Consider the following 21792-nt stretch of genomic DNA (forward strand, 5'->3'; position numbering starts at 1 on the left):
TTTTTCTTGTTCCAGAATAACAAGATGACAAATATAAGTGACTTTGGGGCACTTGGCAAATAGAGTATCTTTCCTAGTGGTCTTTTCTCGTGTATGTTGGAGTAGAAACCTAGCTTTCAGTGCTCTCTCTATGGGGCCCTGATGGGAACTGAGAATTAGAGGGATCATAAAGTTAGGAACATAGAAGGATTTTTTTCATGAGTTCTTCCATAAGTAATTATAATTTTTATCTTTCTGATAAGGTGTTAAGTATAGTTTAAAATCATCAGGAAAGTTATTGTGAAGAGATTTAAGTTCATTTAGACCAAAAAAGGATCTTAAGTTGAAGTTGTGCGTCAGAAACCCTAAATATGTGCATAACTTTAGCTTTGAAATTCTACTTCTAGATTGTTGTATTAAGGAAAAATTAAGAATTGTAATTAACGTGTTCAGAAATATGTATTTAAGAGACCTGACTGGTGTGGCTCAGTGGACTGAGCTCCGGACTGCAAAGAAAAGGGTCGCCAGTTCGATTACTAGTCAGGGCACATGCCTAGGTTGCAGGCCAGGTCCCCAGTGGGGGTGGGAGAGTACGAGAGGGGCAACCACACATTGATTAAATAAATATGTATACAAGGATAATTATCACAATAAAATTTAAGAAAGTAAAAAAAATAGCAATGACTTAAGTATAGGGAATTGATTTAAGTTATTTGTCGAGTATTCATATAACAGGTTAGTATGAAAACAGTAAAAATTACGTATTTAGTGATGGGCAGTTGTTCCCAATGTATTGCCAAAGGAGGGGGAAAAAGCATATTTAAAAAAAACCAGTATTTTTGTAAAAACTTGGTATGGAAAATGATTGAAAGGAGTCAATTTAAAATATATTATTTTAGCCCTGCCTGGGGTGGCTCAGTAGGTTGGGTGTTGTCCTGCAAACCAGAAGGTCACTGGGTCAATTCCCACTCAGGGCACATGCCTGGGTTGTGGGCCAGTCCCCAGTTGCAGCACATATGAGAGGCAGCTGATCGATATTCTCTCCCGCATCGATGTGTCCCTCCCTCTCTGTCTCCCTCCCTTCCCCTCGGAAAAAAAAAAAAACAACTTAAAATATATTATTTTAACCAAGTTTTGAGAGTTATGAACCATCTTTTTCCTTTGTGATTTTCTGTTTTTCAAATTTTCTTAAATGAGCAGTAGTTTGTAATTTGAAAGAAAAATAAAGGTTAAGAAAAAAAGTACAGCACTTCCAGTCAAGATGGCAGCATAGGTAAACACAGCTCGCCTCCGAATCCGACAACTGTGGAATTAAAGAAACCACATCCATCCAGACTGGTGGGAGGGGCAGAGACCCTGAATGGGCTGCTCCCACACCCATATGTGGTGGATAAAAATTTGGGAGGCATAGTTTGGGAATGAGAAGTCCTAGCCCCACACCAGGGACCCCAGCCAAAAGGTTCCATTGACAGAAAGATAAGTCTCCCCAATTTCTAGCTGTAAAAACTCCAGGAAAAGAGCTAAATAAAATGGAGGTAAACACTGTATCAGATGCAGAGTTTGAAACACTGATTATAAGGATGCTCAAGGAACTTAGTGAGGACCTCAGTAGCATAAAAAAGATCCAGTCAGAAGCAAAGGATACATTAATTGAAATAAAGAACAATTTACAGAGAAATAACAGTAGAGTGGATGAAACTGAGAATCATATCAATAATTTGTAACATAAGGAAGCAAAAAACAACCACTCAGAACAACAAGAAGAAAAAAGAATCTAAAAAATTGAAGATAGTGTAAGCAGTCTCTGGGACTTCAAGAGGTCCCACATTTGCATCATAGGGGTATCAGAAGGGGAAGAGAAAGAATAAGAAATTGGAAATCTAGCCCTGGCTGGCATAGCTCAGTGGATTGAGTGCGGGCTGTGAGCCAGAGTGTCACAGGTTCGATTCCCATACAGGGTACATGCCTGGGTTGCAGGCCATAACCCCCAGCAACCGCACATTGATGTTTCTCTCTCTCTATCTCCCTCCCTTCCCTCTCTAAAAATAAATAATAAATAAAATCTTAAAAAAAAAGAAATTGGATATCTGTTTGAAAAAATAATGAAAGAAAACTTCCCTAGTTTGGTGAAGGAGATAGACATGCAAGTCCAGGAAGCACAGAGAATCCCAAATAACATGGATACAAAAAGGCATACTATGAGACATATGATAATTAAAATGCCAAAGGTTAAAGATAAAGAGAGAATCTTAAAAGCAGCAAGAGAAAAGCAGTTAGTTACCTATAGGGGAATACCCTTAAGACTGTCAGCTGATTTCTCAAAAGAAACTTTACAGGCTAGAAGGGATTGGCAAGAAATATTCAAAGTCATGAAAAGCAGGGACCTACAGCCAAGATAGCTCTACCCAGCAAAGCTATCATTTAGAATTGAAAGGCAGATACAGTGCTTCCCAGATAAGAAGAAACTAAAAGAGTTTATCATCACCAAACCATTATTATATAAAATGTTAAAGGGACTTAGTTAAGAAAAGAAGATCAAAACTATGAACAATAAAATGGCAATAAATACATACCTGTCAACAATGGAATCTTAAAAACAAACTAAGCAAACAAGAAGAACAGACAGAGTCATGGATATGGAGACAGAATCATGGCTACAGAGAGCATTTTGATGGCTGCCATATGGGATGGGGTGTGAGGAAATGGATGATGAGTGAAGGGATTAGGAAGTACAAGTAGGTAGTTACAGAGTAGCCATGGGGATGTAAAGTATGGTATAGGAAATGGAGCAGCTGAAGAACCTATTATACATATGCCCCTTGGACAGGGACATTGGTGAGGGGATTGCCTGGGGGAGTGGGGATGCTGGGTGGAGGGGGGAAAGGGGTGGAAATCAGGACAACTGTAATAACATGATCAATAATATATAATAAAAAAATAAATAAAAATTTATTTCTGGGCCTTACCTTTTTTCTTTTTTTAATCTGTAAAATGGTCCCGTGGCCCCGGTCTTGACAACCTTTAAATGTCCTTTACAAAAGAAAATTCTTATATTTTACTTCTCAGGTACTGTCATTCTGTGAGGCTTGCACTAATGGAATATCTCAGAAGACCTGGCTTCCCCTCCCCAGATGGTTGTGTTAATAAAACATGGGAATTATTTGTGGTAGAATGTCTTGGATGTTTAAGAAAAAAAATGAAACAAGATGAAAACAAAAATGAGGGGGGAACTCCAAAGCTTAAGAATAACTTAATAAAAATGGTTTGGCTTTAGAACAAGTCTGTGTTTCTTTCACAGCAGTAGTAGGATAGATTTTTCACCAAGCTAGAAGTCACGTTTGATCTCCTTTGAGTTTTGTTTTCTAAGACAGAGTTGAAGATATTTTAAAGAAATTCACCAGCAAGAGGCCCTTTCTTTGACAGCACTTTATCTCACAGCCCGCCTCCCTCCATTCACTTATCAATAACTTCATCTCATTTGCTTTATCCTGGAAATTCCATTATCTTCCAGGCAGTCTATTGCATTAAGCTGGTTAGTACCTAATATTGCCTCATTTGCATTGACACATGCTTGACCTCAGCCCTTCTGCTCTCTTTGTTAATGCACCAACAAGCACTGATATCTCTCTGGAGCATAATCATTTGGCTGTTAGCTCAACTAATAACAACCCTTCATTTGAGCTTATGAAGGTTTATTAAATAAAAACATGCAATCACCCTGGCAGTAAAGTAATGAAGGGAGAATGGAGGTAGACAGCATCCTGTTTTAAGAGAGCATGCTGAGTCTGCATTATAGGTATTTGCTTTCCTTAGGGAGAAGGGGCACCTGAATGGGTCAGATCAATACTGTGTTAGCAAACTGATTTTAAGTATGGGTGTTTCTGATTGCCTGATTTGATCACTGATTAGCTACAGGCTGAGGAGTTAGGGGAGAAACAGTGTTCTTGCTCCAGGCCCTTGGCCTTGCCCCGTGCTTCAGCTCTCTGGGGAAGTGCATCTTAAGAATCACACTGTCAATAGCCCTGAGGCCTTAAGTCGCTGGCAAAGCTGAGCCTACTGGAGCCCAAAGCATCTTCCCCTTCGGGGTTCCAGGACATGTTTCTTTGTTGTTTGCATCCACAGCTTTTTGATGTTCTTATTTAGTTAAGACAGTTCTAAAAATTTGTTTAACTTGTGTCTTCTTGTCATATGCATGTAAGAAAAGAGAAGGTATCAATTCTCTGGAATAGTGTAATTTGATATGTTTTTACTGCATCCATAAGTGGGGCCAAGGCACACATTCAGGTTTATGTCATCTTATTATAGGAAAAAAAGAAAGCTTCCTTAAGGGAGACAAAGTGACCAACTCAGAAATGCTAGGTCATTTTGGAAACATCATTATCAGAGTCCTGAAGAAAATATTTGTTTTGGACTCAACAGTGGCAAATATTTTCTTTCGCAGGGAATATTGTTGCTAAAATAAGCATTTTCATTAGCTAGCAGATGGTTTAGTTATCAGGTTTGTTTGTTTGTTTATTTGTTTATACCTATAAGTTTTGCTTCTTTATTTTGGCTTGAACCTTAGTTCTATTTAGAAACAGTTACTGAAGTCATTTACCTCTGGGTAGCTTACCTTCTCCGACTAAAAACAAATAAGACCAGTAGTTTCCTTCCAGCAGTGAAGCGGCCGTTGAGAATGGCCAGCCGTGGTGCTTCTCCCAAATATCTCCACTGGTTTGTGTTAAAGCACAAAACTAGGTCTTCACCTAGTCAGCCTGAGGAAGACCGGCAGAAGACAAACACTTAGCTGGGGGATAACAACTTCTTAATTTAAACTAAAGTGAAATGGAGAAATAGATACTTGGGAAAGAAAAATGACTGGCACCATAGTTTCTAATTACAAAGATTTCTTTTGTTGCACATTTATCTCTCATCTCAAAGTAAAATTATTTGAAAAATCAGACAGTTCTTGATCATGTACATATTAGCTGTTTTTTGACCTATTTTTTTTTTTTTTGAGTTACGGAAACACTGTTTTGAATTTCCGTTTTCTTAATGGGCAGGCTTCTAGTAGCAGACATGCTGTCCTGCTCAACATCATGTGTTAAAACGTTTCTGTTAATGTTTGCTTATTTTCATAACCCTAGAGTAAACACTTGTTTTTATTCCAAAACAGATTTATGTATCTGTCTGAGCAGTTTCCCGTTGCATTGAGTAGAATACCAATGTTCTGTTAGGTAATAATTGGTGTTCTGTGAAAAAAATCCCTACTAATAGTATCTTCAGCCCCGCCCCCCCCAAATAATTTTATAAATACATGTAAGAAAAATTCCAGATACACTGGTTGGCTCATTATCTACTAGTAGTAATCTGTAAGAAGTGGTGTGGCGTACCTGAGCATTCTAGGCTGCAGTAGAGGTCACGTGGGGCGTGGATGAGTGACAAGTGACTGGCAGGTAGATGTGGAGCAGCAGCACCTCCAGTGAACTGCTCCACTGTCTGTTGTCTACTTCACCTCCTTTCTGTTGCTGTGTTGTCCTACAGTTTTAATATGTGTACTTGTGAGATTATTTAATGTCACAAATAGTCACTCTTTGTACCCAATTTTGATTATTTCTCATAGCCACTAACTGTGAGACCATTTTGCTGCTTGTCTACTTAACCGCATCTCTTGAAGTTCTGTTGATGCTTCATCAGTGTTATTTTAAAAGTGTGCCTGCTGTATCATTGAATTTGGAGAGCAGCAAAATAATTTAGGAAATAACCATTTTTCATGCATTAAAAAAAATCTCTTTGGTTGTATTTTTACTAGTAGTTATGCTCATTTCTAAATTAGATGGATTTCTCTTTTAGGGAAGCCTTAATGTTAGTGTGTGCCTAGAAGGCAGGCCCCATCCCACGCCCCCTTCCCAGCCCAGTGTGACAGAATTGGCCATCAGCGACGGTGGTTGGGGTGACTGCTGACTCACCGAGTTCTGTATGAGTAAACTTGATGGTACAGGCTGCTTAAAGCAAGCTAAGGTAAATGTCAGGTTTCTAAAGTGATGTTCTAGACCTTAAGTGTTGCATTAACTACTAGCTTATTCATGTTTGTTTGAGTGCCGCTTAGTAAGGTCAGATGAGGGGAAGACACTGGCCTTGCCTAACTCCCATGATTATACCTTTATAAATAGATTTTTAACAAGAGTAGGACAAAAGAAAGCACTGTGTTCTTGTATAGAAATAAGATACTGTTCTCTATTCTTGTTGTGGGAAGGTTTTCAGATCTTTGAAATTTTAAGACCATGTGTGTGTGTGTGTGTGTGTGTGTTAATTGTACTTGTATTTTGGGTCGATAGAAGTTACTCAGAAAGCTTGTCATCTAAATCAGCGGTCCCCAATCTTTTTGGAACCAGGGGGACTGGTTTTGTGGAAGGGGGTGGACAGAAGGCTGAGTGCAGGTGAGCTGTGCTCACACCCCACTTCTAACAGGCCTTGGACCCGTGGTGGTCTGCAGCCGGTGGGTGGGGACCCCTGATCTAAATGGGTATAATGGTTCTATGAAGGAAACAGTACTTTACTGAAAATGTTACATTGAGGCATGTTGAAAACACCCTCTGAGATTTCTTTATCCATGGAATAAATAGGTTTTGTTAAAAATAATTTCAGTGAGCACTCAGTATGTGCCAGGCACTGGGCTGAGTGTTTTACCTATATTTAAAAAAGAGTTTAAGTGTTGGCCAGGTCATTTAGTTGGTTACGGTGTTGTCCCAATAGGCCAAGGTTGTGGGTTCCATCCCCAGTCAGGGCACACACAAGAATCAACCAATGAATGCAGAAATGAGTGGAACAACCAATGGATGTTTCTGTCTGTCTGTCTGTCTGTCTTTCTCCGCTCTCCCTCCCTCCTTCCCCCAGCCCCCACTGCTTCCCCCCTCTCTAAAATCAACAAATAACAATAAAAAAATCTGTTTTAAAATTTTACTTAGGTGGCTTTGAAAGTTGACATTGTCATATAATTTTGTATTTGGAACTTGAGCTATTTGGGTTAAAAAGCTTCATGCAAATTCCTACACACGAATCGAGTGTGGGCGCACGGTGGATGATTTTGAAGCTTAAACATCACAGTTGGATTTAATCATCATAAGGGATAAGGCTACATGATGGACCGGTGGTTCACCCAATTATTTTTCATTTTCTGGATCTCCATGTCACTGAAGGTTAATGCATCCTCTTTTCTCTGCTGGAGACTCAAGTTAAAATCCATTTTCGAGCACAAGTGTGAATGAATTTGTTGTTGTTTTTCCTCCTTGGGGACACTTTGGTCATTTTGCGAGGTTGCCTTTCCATTTGGAATTGCTGGCAGCGTGCGCAAGGCCCAGGGCTCCCGAGTGAGTGGGGGCGGTTGCGAGTCAGCATGGAAATGAACTGGCAGGCTTCAGAGGGCAGAGCTGGCCCAGGGCTTGTCACTCTTTCAGTCCCTGATTCTTTCTTGGTTAACTTAAGGAAACTTATTTGCTGCTGACATTTGATTATAGCATGTCACAAAACGAGTGAAATGGTTGAGGGTTAGCCTTTGCATTTTCCTCCGCCTCCCAGGCCAGCTTGCACCGGGCAGCTCCCGAGCCGTGTGTTCTCACCGCCCACAAGCTCCACCGTGACTGCGTACACTGGAGTAGATCTCAGATCGGCACGTGCCACCGGTGTGTTGCGTGGCTTTCCTTGTCTATTGCTTTTGTAGAAATGCTTCATTTTTTTAGGGACATGTTCATTCGCATAAGCGCATTTCATGTTTTTACCCTGAAGTAAGTATTATTAGTGTTGCCTTTAGTTGTACCACACTAGGAACATTTAGAAGTATAACCTAAGCAGGCAATAGTCACAGCACATTACTCCCTTCAGGGAGCTTGGCAGTTGGCAGTGCGGCCCCACCCCCCAGTTCGGCTGTGGTCTCTCTCCTCTGTCGTTGTTACTGCACTTACAGTCCCTGTGTTACTCCGCCTTCCCCTTTTTCTCTCCCAAGGAACAGTACCTAGACTATTCTCTGTAAGTTTTTTTCCATTAAAAATACATAAGATCTTTATACATAAAGAAATAAATATAGTTTTATATACATAGATAAATGGGATCCTGTCATACCTGCTATTTTTTGAGACCTATACACTGTGGTTTCAAAATGACTTGCTCCGGGTTCCCCAAACCCCTGTCCTGTCCATTCGTTGTGGGCCTTCCCACACCGTTTTTATTCATCTGGTCCGTTTTGTCTTAACGTCTTTCCAAGTGCACCTTACTCCAGCGGTGTCTCCCTCTGCAAGGTTTATCTCCCGCTCACCGCTGGAATTCCATTTCTTCTCTCGGACTGGGTCAGGCTGGGTGGGGGATGACTGCCGCTGTCTGCAGGAGGTTTGTGCAGAACCTGCATAGCCCTCTGTGTGCGTGGGCCCTCTGTGTGCGTGGGCCCTCTGTGTGCGTGGGCACGCGAGTGTGAGTGGGAGAGGGCCTGGCTGTACGCAGACTCACAGTAGGCTTGGGCTAACCAGGCTCTGATTCGTGGTCACCATGAGAATTAATGGCAGAACTTACAGTGTGCTTTTAGTTAGTCTTAAGGGCTACCTTTAGTGCATGGAGTTCTTGTGAGAACATGAATGATACACTCATGTAATGGGGGGGGGTCATTTTTTGTGACTGTTAATAGGCCGTGTGTGTGGAATAGATCGTACATACGCCTTTGCCATGGTCCTTTAGGTGCCTTCCTGTTTGTCTTATCAAGGTCATTTGCTTCAGCGTTCTGCATCTCAGGTGGTAGGTAAGCCCTTCAAAGCAGAATAGGCCTGTGTGCCTTATGCCACGGTCACCCCTATTTCACGGGGCACATGTCCAAAACCCCCGGTGGATGCGTGAGCCCGTGGATAGTACTGACTCCTCTACATGCTGTTGTTTCTGCCTTTAGATCCACCTGTTATGAAGTTTGATTTGTAAATTAGGCAGTTTCACAGAGAGAAGATAGGTTTTAGCAATCTCAGCATGCAATTTGTTTCTCTTACTGAGAGTTTTTACTTTTTCACTTAAAGCATGCATTAAAGGTCTCTGGCATGTTCAAATTACCAGCATCACTCCTCTTGCACTTTGGGGCCTTTATTAAGGAAAATAAGAGCGACTTGAACACAAGCACTGTGATGCCATGGCAGTCGGTCTGACGACTGAGACGGCCACTGAGTGACTGACGGGGAAGGTCGTGTGCACAGTGTGTACACGCGGTGCACAGGGGTGATCCAGGCCTGGGTCCGTCAGGCCTGGGTGGTGCGCGACGTTGTCACGCTGCTCAGATGGCACGCAGTTTAAGACTCGTGGCTTGTTTATTTCTGGAGTGTTTCCATTTAACATGTTTGGACTTGGTTGGACCCAGGTCACTGAAACTGCCAAACATGAAAACACAGATGAGGGGGCCACTGTACTCCAGAGTCTGATGTATGCTCCCAGGTTCTCATAAACTCGCCTTTGACAGTATTTAAAAAAATAGTCTTTCATATTTGTAATGTTGTTAGATGATTTAGTTTTTGTACTTAATCGTCTTTTTCCTCCTCTTCAGGTGTCAGCAGTCGAGTCTTTGGAGGGCCCCCTGCTCCAGGTGGAAGGGCTGAGTGACCTTAGGCTGGAGCTTCACAGCAAAAAGATGAATCTTCACTTGGTTCTCATAGATGAGCTGCACCGGCACCTGTACATCAAATCCACCAGCCGAGTTGGGCAGCGCAGCACGGACAAAGGGAGGATGAGGTCGGTCAAAGGGGCTCTTTGCTACAGTGCATGTGGCAGAAGTTTAGGGAATAGTGTTTGTTTTCCAGAATATTATAGTTTATTTTACTTCTCTTTTTACAATCCTTTATGTGAAGGTAAGATACATGAGACACATTTACTGTGGGCCTTTCATGTACTGGATCAGAGATACTCTGGTGTACCCCAGAAGGAAGAGGAGAAAACCCTAAAGTTGGATAGTGGAGTCAACCTAATGGAGAAATGTAGGTGTATGAACTGAAGTTACAAGATTCTTTGTTGCTTAGGGTTGTCTTCAGCTTTAGACAGTCCTCTTTCTGGAGTAGTTCAGGAGAGTCCTGCGTTGAAGGGCCTGGGGTGGACACAGGAAATTCATTAGGTTAGTGTAGACCCGGCCGGGAGTAGACCAGATCTTAAGACAGTTGAGACAGCAGGATGTTGGCACTGGTAGTATGTGGCAGAGAGCTGTGCGTGGCATGTCCTTCCGAGAGTCCTTTAGGCTAGCCATAAGGTACTTTCAGAGTGCAGTTTAGCGCTGTCCACTGCAGTCTACTTGGCTATTCGTTCTCCTCAGCTGTGGACAAGAGGAGCACTGGAAGCAGTGCATGCTGCGATGAAATCCTTATAGCCCTGCCCTATTCAAACACAGATTGCCAACTTTGTGTGTGAAGCTGCAGTTTAGTCCAAGGCACTGCCAGAGAAAGAGGGGTTTCTGTCTCTTTCCTGCATATGGGTGCTGGAAAAACTGTCGACACAGAAGACGAGCTAAGGGTTATGTACCTGAGACTTAATTTCAACACTGGATATGAGTAGAATAACTGCCAGCACTTGAGGGGAGAGTAGGGGTGGGTGGGGGCCATGCTTAGGAACTTCTGTCCACAGTGTTTGGTGGTAAATAGTGGGTCTGAATAGATTTCTTCCCATGCAAGGATTTAAAAACATACCCTGGGTCCTGTGAAAATAGTCTGTAGCATACAAGAAAATGAGCATTACCTGAGAAAATGATCGCAGAAAAGATCATTTAGCGCTGTCCTGGTAGCTCAGTTGGTTAGAGCATACTCCTGACATGCCAAGGTTGCAGGTTTGATCCCCAGTCAGGGCACATACAAGAATACATAACTAAGCAGAACATGAAATTGATGTTTCTGTCTTTCTCTCTCTCAAATCAGTAAATAATTAAAAAATCATAAAGCATTTGAACAAATTTATTCAGCAAAACAGGAAAACTTTAGGAGACTGAGCTTACGGTTTCTCAAAAAATGAAAGATGATATAGATAATTTTTCAAAATTATCACTCCCCCACTTTAGTGGGAAAAATGTATTTTCTGCTCTTTGATTTATGGGCTCTTGCTTTTTTGTCAACTGATTGGCACATGGCACAGAGCAGGGCCTGAAATGAGCTGGTGCCAGTGAGCATGCTCTCTCGTGCCCCTGCCACTGCCACGATGGCGCTGGTCCCAGGGGGATGGGGAGAGACACGCAGAACTCATCCAGGATCAGCCGAGCTGCCCAGCCTGGACCAGCCAACCCTCAGGATATGTGCTCGTTGTTGAATGTTACTCAGATTTCGTGGTTGTGTGCACCAGGCATGTAGCTTCTGTGAAATGTTAATAGGGAGTGATAAGAATGGAAATGGGAAAGGCACAAAAAGAAATAACTAAAACACGAACAAAGTATGAGGAAAACCAGAATAAAGTAGGGAAATGAAGTCTTCATTTTTAGAGAGAGGAATTAGAAGAATGAATCAGTGAAATGGAGGGAAAACTTCCTCATTATGAAGAAGGAGGAGACAAGATGGCAAAAGAAAGATGATGTGTGTGAAAGACGGAGAAGAGCGATCAGTGCAGTGATTTGAGGTGTTCTGAAGGATGACACTGGCATTTTCGTGTTACAGGCTGAGTTGTCTCCCCCTGAAATTTATGTGTTGAAGTTCTAACTCTCAGTACCAGAAACTGTGGTGGTAGGGTCTTTTAAGAAGTAAATGAGTTAAAAATGAGGTCGCTGGGGTGGGCGCTAATGGAATATAGCTGATGTCCATATAAGAAGAAATTTGGACACAGACTTGCACAGAGGGAAGACCATGTGGAGAAGCAACGATGAGATGACCTTCTGCAAGCCAGGCAGAGAGGCCTCAGAACAAACCAGCCCTGCCACTGTCTCGAGCTTGGGCTCTAGCCTCCAGAACTGTGAAAAAATAAATTTCTGTTCATTAAGCCACTCAGTCTGAGATATTTCATTATGGCAACCCTAGCAAACAAATAGAGAAACAGAAGCAATACCTATAGTGTAAATGAAGAAACCTACTTAAACAGGAAAAAAAAAGACCTTGATTTGCAAATCAAAAGATTTCAAGGTGAAATTAATGAAAAACGTTACCCTTATATAAGGATCCAGAAATTTTTATGAATTTCAGAGGCAAATTCTGTAAGCACCAGGGAAAAAATGTTATCTGTGGTGATGTGATAGTTATCTGCCCATCCAATATTTATTCTCCCTTTCTTCATTTTTAACAAAAACTTTATTTTGTTCTTGGTGGCTGTATGCCCAGCTACAGGGTGACATTTTCTAGCTTCCTATATAGCTAACGGTAATTAGTGTGACTTCTGCTTGCAAGCTGCTGTATCGGGGTCATAGGAAAAGTTTATAAGGTGCCAACTAAATTGGTGTGCTTACTCTTTTACCCCTCACTTGCCTTCCTTTCCTTCCCATATACAACTGGACTGGTGCCATCAGTTCATCTTAGATGTGAGGGAGCCTTCAGGATGGAAGCCACATTTTAATTAATTTTTTTAATGACAAGGATCCTCTGTTAATAGGCCTGAATGGCCCTGAATAGCCCTGAATTAGTAGATCTTTTATGTGACAAGAAGGAAAACCTTTGTTTTACTCAGGCCCCTGCTACTTGGGTCTTCTGTTTTATACCGTTAACCTAGTCCTGATCCGTAGAAAGGAGGGAAAATCAGGGTCTGCTGACCAGGAAGTGCCAGAGTGTACGGCAGAGCACAGAGTCAACAAGGTGTTGACTGGGGGAGAGTTGGACCACAGATTTCTGTACCCAGCCAGGTGGACACTGATGTGCGTGAGTGGCAGAGAGACATTCTCCGATATAAATTAACAACAACAAAAAAATCACTCTTATTTTCTGAGAAGAGTACTCAATCATAAACTCTGAGGTATAAATCAAATTCAGCAACTTGAGAACAATCAAGTTGTGGGTAGTTTATAGCCTCTGAAAAGCCTGCATATCAGTAAATAAGTTTACATTAAATAATTGACACATCTATTTTTACAAGGTAAAAAATATTAGCTGCAAATTATTTTTGAAAAGATCTAATAGCAGTCTAGTTCATTCTTTTGCATGTGGCTTTCCATTTTTCCCAGCACCATGTATTGAAGAAGCTTTCTTTTCTCCATTGTGTAATTTTGGCTCCTTTGCCCAAAATTATTTGACCATGTACATATGGACTTATTTCTGGCTGTCAGTTCTGTTCTATTGGTCTGTGTATCTGTTTTTCTGCTGTTACCATGCTGTTTTGACTATTGTTGCTCTATAGTGTAATTTGTGACACCTCTGGCTTTGTTCTTTTCTCAGGGTTGCTTTGGCTGTTGTCTTTTGTGGTTCCATAGAATTGTGATTTTTTTGTGCTATTTCTTTAAAAAGTACAGTGCTAATTGTCACTGCAATGGCAGTCATGTTACAATATATAGATGTTTCAAATTAACGTGTACCTATTAAATTTACACAATGTTATATGTCACATATATTTCAATAAAAATAAATACATGATAACAGAAAAAGAAGGTATATGTAGTCAAAGAACACTACACAATAATAAACAGGATTTACTGTATATCTCAGCATTGTTAATAGAGACTGGGAAATTTGGAGAGGCAGGAGATAGAAAGGAATGCTGGATTCTTACTTGAATCCGAAGTTGTTTTATTTTGGATTTTAATAATTAGAGGAAAATGTTTAATTCATTTAAATTTGTGTATGCTAACCTAGATATGTGTATTTCAAGATTTCTATATTGAAAAATCACTAGAGAAAACAGCAAATATATTGTCTCCTGCAAAGGATGATGTGTCGGCCAGTGCTCTTGACTGCCAGTAGTAGAAATCTGTCCTGGAAAGTAAGACAAGGACAGAAGTTAGTGGAAAGTTATTAGGTAGGTCACAGAATCTAAGAGAAGGAGGTCTGTGTGGTCAGCTCTAAAACCCAGGAGGGACCAAGGGCGATGAAGCCGCTGAGCACAGAGCATGACAGACAAGCCCCGGGAGGGGCCTGTCTGGCTGGGTGGCGGCCCTGCTGGCACCATGCCTGCGTTGCTGGGTTTTTGACTCTGAGGTCAAAATGTTCTCTAAATGTCCCTCCATCTTTTCTTTCTGTCCTCAAGATTCAAAGTCCTGGCTGGAAGCATTCAGTTTGTCGAGCCTGGGACATGTCTGGCCCCCTTCAACTTTTATCAAATGAAGTCATGTCCTCTTTCTTTTTTGCTTTGACCCGGACTGTGGAGAGTCTCTCCAAATACAAAGACTGATTTGATTGTTGGTATCCAAAACAAACACACAAACACCCAACAGCAAGTTTCTGCTGCTGGAGAAAAGAAATCATGTGAAAGCACATGCATATAAAGAACTATATTTTTGAAGTAGGAAGGAATTGGAATGATATATATTTAAATCTGTATCCTTTCAGGGGTGTCCAACCTGCAGCCCATAGGCTGCACGCAGCCCAGCATGGCTGTGAATGCGGCCCAACACAGCAATTGTAGATTTGCTTAAAACAGTGTGAGATTTTTTTGTGATTATGTGTGGAAATGTGGTTGCTGTGTGGCCCAAGACAACTCTTCTTCTAGTGTGGCCTGGAGATGCCGAAAGGTTGGACACCCCTGAATATATAGATGTAAATGTATGTGTGTAGGCAGTCCCCGAAAGGATAATGCCGGAACCCTGACTTATTAAAAGGAATTACCTGTGGGAGATAAACGAGGAGTGGGGTTTAGGCAAGAAGGACTCATTGCATACCCTCTGCCTTGCAAATATACGTGTCATGGGCATGTATGTGTATTATTATTACTTTAAAATAATAGTTATTGATGATGCTTTTGAATCATTTTTAATGAAGTGGCAAAATGTTTACTGATGAAGGGAAAAAGTAGGATTTAAAATTCTACACAGGATCATCCAAAGCATGTTGAAAAAAGAGAATATGTACAGTTTGTGTGTGTGCGGTGGGGGGAGGGGGCGGGGAGCAGGGAGGGATGAGTGGACAGGCAGAGCCTTCGTTCTGTTCAGTGTTTTGGAAGGGCCTGGTACCAAAATTGTATTAGTAGATTTTTTTTTGTATTTTCTAAAAAGAACCCTTACTACCTTTACAAGGGGTGACCCCCCCCGCCCCCGGAAAAACAGAATTATTCCCTCTCCCTGCTAGGTACATGTTCTAGGAACCCATCTGTATCAGTGTACCAGCTGGCATTGTTGTGAGAGGCTGCGTTTGTCTTGAGTGAATTTTTTGAAGACTCTTTCAGAGCTTTTGCCTGTTTCATGATGAGTGATTTATGAGCGCACCTGCCCTCACTGCGCTGAGTGTTAAGCAGTCTTTGGGCCCTCATGCCCCACCCTACCTATTCACCCCATCTTGCCCTGAGCAACATTTTTTTGTTTCTCTGCATGAGAAAAGTCCTCAAAGGGAAATGTTTTGCCGATGTGGAGGAGGTGAAACAAAAAACAGCAGAGGCACTAAAAGGCACCAAAATCGACATGTTCAAAAACTGTTGGAGCAGGGGAAAAAATGTCTCAATAGGTGTATTGAGTCAAATGCAGAATACTTTGAAGGTAACTGAAGTTTAAACATGTATGAATAAATACACAATGTTTTTTTTTAAAGATTTTATTTATTTTTAGGGAGGGAAGGGAGGGAGAGAGAATGTGCGGTTGCTGGGTGTTATGGCCTGCAACCCAGGAATGTACCCTGGCTGGGAATCGAACCTGGGACACTTTGGTTCCCAGCTCGCGCTCAATCCACTGAGCTACGCCAGCCAGGGAATACACATGTTTTTATAAATGAATTCCTTTTCGGGGGGTCCTCATATAAACTGGTAAAATCAATAAAAATTTATTTTAAAAAATAGTCAATCCTTTTATTTATTGCATGCATCCTGAGTTAATACTTGATTAACCTTGCTTTCTTGGACGCTAGTTAGAGGAGGAGAAAATTTCAGACTGCCATATTTGTCTCTGGGTGTGTAAAGAGCGACCTTGACCCCACTGTATTATATGCTGCCTGTTTTGTCTTTTAATTTTTTTCCTATGCCAGTTTTATTTCTCTTACCTTCAGTTTTTCTTCCTTTCTGTTTTGATTTTCACTTCACTTTATTTTGTATTACATGTCTTTAATTCTTGGTCTATCATTTGAGATCATGATTGTTTTTGACTTTTATAGTCTCTGAATCATTCATTATTTTTTCTGTATGTTCTAGCCAATCGTGAGACTATAGAAAATTACTGTGCCAGCCATTCCTGTTTCATTCTTCAGTTAAATTTTCTTCCAAAATTACTGTGCCAGCCATTTCTGTTTCATTCTTGTTAAATTTTCTTCCTAAGGGCATATTATCCTTGACAAATATTTCTCAGCTCAGTTTGATTCAATAAACTTTTATGAGCACTTGGCCTTTGACAGATACTATGCCAGCTGTTGGGGTTACAGAGGTGAGTATATTAGTCAGTAGATTTACAACTTAAAGCTCAACTCACCTCTGCCAAGTTATACTTTGACAATAAAATCAACCAAATGGACAGTTGCTGTAACTTTTGGACATAGTTGGTCTTACTTATTACTAAGAAAGGAATGGAAATAAATTCTAATTAAAAAGGAAATGTTTAATAAGCTGTTAATACTTCTAATCCTTCTTAAAAAAACTAAACAAACCTAAACATTTCATGGTTTGAAATATTGAAATCAAGCACATTAGAAGCAGCTCCTTACTAATTGGATGGATGGTTCACAGGCAGAAAGTTCTCGGGGCTGTGGTGGTAGGAGTTGGTTTTTTGGAAGAGTTTCGTTGGTTTCCTAGTTTTGCTGTGTGCCACCGCGTGGTTAGGCAACAGCGGATCTCGTTCGATCACCATGTGCAATTAGTAGTTTTTGGGAGACAGTCTTATGCTCATCGATTGTCCTGAAAAACTCAGCTATGAATGATTCTCAATATATTTTCAAATAAAAATTTGTAGTCAATTGTATTTAAAAAGAAAATTAACTCCTATCAATATTTTGTTTCAAAATAAGACAGTTCAGATCTTTCATATTTAATTAGAAACTTGAAAAGAATAGTCCAATTTTGATTTTTTTTGTTTGTGAGACTACTTCCTCTGAGAGATTCAAAACCCTTTGAAGTTACTGATTAATTAATCAATTAATCAATACTTTCTGAACTTGATCTCTGGCGTATGGTGAGAATAGGCTTTTCCTATTGTCCGAAGTAGAAACCGAGGCATGTTCCTGCCATTTAAGTGTGATGCTCTATAATGGCACCTGCCTTTCTGTTGAGCTCCTTGTCTGTAGTAACTAAATGAAGAGTTCTCTTGAACTCTTGAGATTAAGTCCTTCCATAAAAGAACAAGGGAAAAACAAAAAGTCATTTGCAGAGTGACTTGCCTTTGGGTTAGTGTTCACGAAAGGAGAAAATTGAAGCCCAAGGGAAAATTTTAGAAAGAGAGATGAGTCTATGAAAATAGTTTTGCCGTAAATCGACTTTCTGAAAGTTTATTGATGGAGTTCGAGGGCCCTTTGGCTCTGCTGATAAGTCAGCATGTTATTTTTTTCAAAGTTAAGATGGCAAGCCATTTACCGCCCTATATATTTAACTAAAATATATTTTTTAGCTAAAAACTGAGAAGATGGTAGGTTTTGATCTCAAGTGAACCATGTGCACATCTGTGTTCACAGAAGTGTGTGTTGTACTCATATATGTGTGTAATCAGACATATCTACCGACTTCAGTGCTTCATGTACAGGCCTGACAGGCGGCATGCCAGCTGTGTGCCTGAACTTCCCTGCTAACTGATACTTTCATTTCACAGTGATGCTTTCATTTGACAGTGCTTTAAAGATATTCCCCCACGTTTGTTATGGGAATATTTGTAAAATATGTATTTTTCTTATTTAAAATTGAAATGAACTTTTTTAATTTACTCAATAGCACTATCAAACATACTCCTTGGGATATGTATCTAGGGGCTAGAGAGGCATGTGGAGATGGTTTTCCAATTGTGAGTAAAATGCAGGTAAAAAGCATGAAGAAGCTGAAAAGAAAAATGAGAAGACAATAGTAGTCAATATATGAAGGATAAATGGATGCATGTATGATCTAATGGATTTGTCCATTAAAGTGATAGACAGACGGTTGTGATAAACGAGTGGATTTGAAAGCTCTGTTGGATTTCCTTAAGATATTTTAGGTGAGTAGGAAGTTCTAGCTGTATTTGGGAGGAAAAGAGTTACTGGAACTGTATCAGTTCAGTTCTCGGTAAGTGCTGTTTGTGCTACTTTTATATATGTTATTCTTCACATGAGGTTGTTTCACATTAGTGTGCGAGTGATTCCAACAATTGGAAATGTGCTAAGTTTGGTTTAGCTCCTATCTTAGTCATAGTTGGATCCTCAGCGAGGGGGCGTGATGCCAGGCACCTAACAGATGCTTAAGACTTGAGTAATGATTCCCTCTATTCTGTGTTTAGTGAAAAGGGAGAAGTTAATGACTGTCAGAGGTATCCTTACGGCCTAGGACAAGGGGTCACACATTACCAGCCCTGGATGAAAAAAGCTTAAATGTTAATTTTGCCCTTTAACGTAAAGTTTGTTTTTCAAAGTTTTCTGAAGGAATATGCTTATTTTTAACTAGCTTACAAATACACACTTACCTCGCACTTCCATTCCAAAAGTAGCGTGAGAGGGAGATGGGGCTATCTCGCTGTGGCGAGGGAGGGGGTGGGATGTTCAGAATTGCATACACCCTCTCATTGCATTTGGAGAAAGTCTTCCTGCGGGTGTGGCCTCATGCCTGCTCCCCTCTGCCTCCGTAACTCATTATGGGGATCATTTCTAAGGGTAGCAGCTGCTGCAGAGGATGTGTGTCGGGACTGGAACGGGGAGATGAGGACTCTTTGGCTCTGACTGGCTACCCTTGAGACTTAAAGAAGCTTTTCTGCAGTAGCTGCAGTGTGAAGCTTCAGTTCCTGGGAGGTGGGTCGCAGGTGTTGTTTGCCTTGGCATTGCCTGTATTCTCGCACTGAACAGATGCCTGTGACTGGGGGTTACCTTGAAAGTTGAATTGTTTTTTATAGTCTTTTTGTAAAAATTTATGTAGTTAGTCTGGAGATTATAAAGTTAATCATTAAGATGAGGGGCTAGACCTTTTTGAGAAAGGTGATACATACTGAATTAACCTGCTTGAGATTCCTGAAATCATCTTTTGTTGTAGTGATTCTCAACTTGATGAAATACACAAACCTCTTTTAAGGAAGACTAAATGCCAGGAACTCAGAATATGTCAAAAAACTTTAACTTGAAAAACACAAATTAAAGTAGACTTAGCTAGATAAACCCTCACCTGGTTATTATGATGTGGTGTCATTTGCTCTTTCTCTGCAGGCAAATTAATTTTTATACAGTAACAAAGGAGGGCACTGAAGTTGCGCGGTGTAATTTGGTTCTAAGGTGGCATCCAGGTGATCCAGAACACACACATCGATTTTTTTTTTTTTGAACCTTGCACGGAAATGAAAAGACTGAATATTTACGTACTTGGAAACCTTAGAATAACACCGTTATCCCTGCCTGTGACAATCACCACTTCACGGGAAATACGCTTGGGAGGTATTTGGAGTCACAGTGGAAAGAGGGCTCATAGCAGAGACAGAGTGACAAGGGACGGGGACGTGGTGGGACTTCCCCGCTCTGGGAGAAAGTGGGGAGTAACTGCTGCTCTTTTCCCTGCAGCGCCCTCGTGAAAGATGCGCCTCCTGTTCCTCTGATTGATGTTACAAACCTTCCTGCTCCTCGAAAGTTTCTTGATACCTCTCAGTATTCGACTCCTGGAAGCTCAAGTGGTAAGTATTTAGTTCTCCAGCCACTACATTTCTTTTTGGAATATTGCCGCTTCTAGGCAAAGACCTAGGGACGCCTGGGGTCCTGGGGGAGCCTGAGGGTAGTGTCTTGGGCCCTCTGATGAGCCCTTCGCCTTCCTTAGAGGGAGTAAGGTTTAAGGTGACTGCCTGGGCCCGCTGGCGTTTGTCCTGGTTGGAAACTGGCAGCTGCATCTGGCCCACTTGCTGAATTCAGTCGTGGATGTGTTTTATTTGACCGTTGTTGGTTGTTTTTCTGAAGTTGAGTTTGAGTGTTTTTTGGTGGGGTGTATATTATCCTTTTTAGTATAACCTCTACTGCTCCTGTTAGCTTTTTATTTTTAGAGGGAGTGAGGGAGAGAGAGAGAAACATCAATTTGTTGTTCCACTTATTTATGCCTTCATTGGTTGATTCTCGTACCTTCCATGACTGGAGATCAAACCCACAACCTTCGCGTATGGGGAGGCCGCTCTAACTGATGGAGCCTCTTGGCCAGGACTGCCCCTGTTAGCATTGACTGAGCTGCTTCATGCGTCGCTGTGCGTGTGTGGTCCCTGAGTGCCTTGGAGCGTGTGAGCCCTGTTCTGTAGCCTGGCTCCTGTGTCATCCCGTGGCCACTTCACTTTGTATGCGCCTGATGCACACACTTGCACACACACACTTGTACACACACACACTGCAGTTTGAGAACACGTCCTCAAACTAACCCTGTTTCCTCTTGGGCTGCCTAATACACTGTTGCATGAGATAAAGGGGAGCCTTTTCAGCTTATATTTAACGTTGGGGGAGGGAGAGTATACTTTGAATCTCGTTTTGGAGAGCTCCCGGGCCTCGCCCAGAGCTGCCCTGTCTGCTGTGCCGGACTCAGTGGGTGCAAGGGTGTGGGCCGCCCTGTGGGCACCTGCCTTTGACACCTCCCTCCACGCCGTTTAACCAAATATAATGTCAGTTATCACTGGCTTTTCAGATAAAAATTGGTTTTTATGGTTCTAATTAGTTCTGTAGTCCTACAGAGCTTGAAATAATGAAAATACAGAAAAGGCAAAAATTATTTGGATTTAATCAATACATTCTGTATAACTTATTGAAAGTGCTTTTTGGGGGGATAGCTTCACAACATATTTTTATTGGGGCATGCTTAATTACCTTTTAAAAACATCATTTAATTAAATTTAGGGTTATTTAGGCTTAGAACCTTGAAGTGTATTGCTTTTACTATAGGAATTACAAGATTTTTCTGAAAGTCTGCTTATTTACTGATTTTTTTGGAAAGACCTCGAACACTGATTTTTACTTTGATACTTGACAAAGGTGTTTACTCAGCCTCTGTTAAAAGGTTTTGTTTTCCTTCTCTTCCTGATCTAGTGTTGCCATTCTTTGAGTTTGGGCACTGCTTGGGCTGTTGCAGTGTGTGGAATTACGAAACGGAAAATATTTCTGTACATTTGATTTGTATTGCCCCTAATTTTTGTGGAAATTATCAGTGGTTGTGTCTTTGTGTTTTTATAGTGTTATCACTGCTTAGCTAGGTTATGTCAGTTTAGGTCAGTGTTGCCCAGTTGGGAGCCAAGTGAGAGAAAAATGTAATTGCTTTTGAAGAAATGATAGGGCACGTGTTTTGCAAATGAAAAGTACTGTATAGATACCAAATAAACTGAAGATGTCAATTATGGGGAATTTCAGTACAAGCTTAATGTTGCAACATCTGCTATTTTTAACAAGACAAACTCTTACTTTGTGACGGGCACTTTTTCGATCAGGCCCTGTCGTTAGCCTTTATCACTTAGTGGAGCTCATGTGGACACTTGGGTCTCCTCGGTCTCTTCCTTGATGGTCGGGAGTGACTCTTCAAGAACTGTGCATGCTAGTTCAGTGGAGCCGGGACCATTACACAGAATACTTGCAGATATGTGTACAAACCGTAATTTTTAGAAGGCCTCGTTTCTTGACTATTTTG

General features: G+C 41.2%; 1 protein-coding gene across 3 annotated transcripts in view; it reads left to right on the forward strand.

Annotated features, from left to right (window-relative positions):
* The window catches only part of EXOC4 (exocyst complex component 4), a 676926-nt gene that overhangs the window by 42357 nt on the left and 612777 nt on the right, over positions 1-21792 (forward strand). For all 3 annotated transcript variants that reach the window (XM_028525527.2, XM_036010918.1, XM_036010919.1), the window contains exons 4-5: positions 9527-9711; positions 19710-19819. In XM_028525527.2, the coding sequence (XP_028381328.1) occupies positions 9527-9711; positions 19710-19819 (295 nt within the window). The remainder of the gene's footprint in view (positions 1-9526; positions 9712-19709; positions 19820-21792) is intronic.

This window comes from Phyllostomus discolor, chromosome 10 (assembly GCF_004126475.2).
Source record: "Phyllostomus discolor isolate MPI-MPIP mPhyDis1 chromosome 10, mPhyDis1.pri.v3, whole genome shotgun sequence".
In the NCBI taxonomy this organism is placed as follows: domain Eukaryota; kingdom Metazoa; phylum Chordata; class Mammalia; order Chiroptera; family Phyllostomidae; genus Phyllostomus; species Phyllostomus discolor.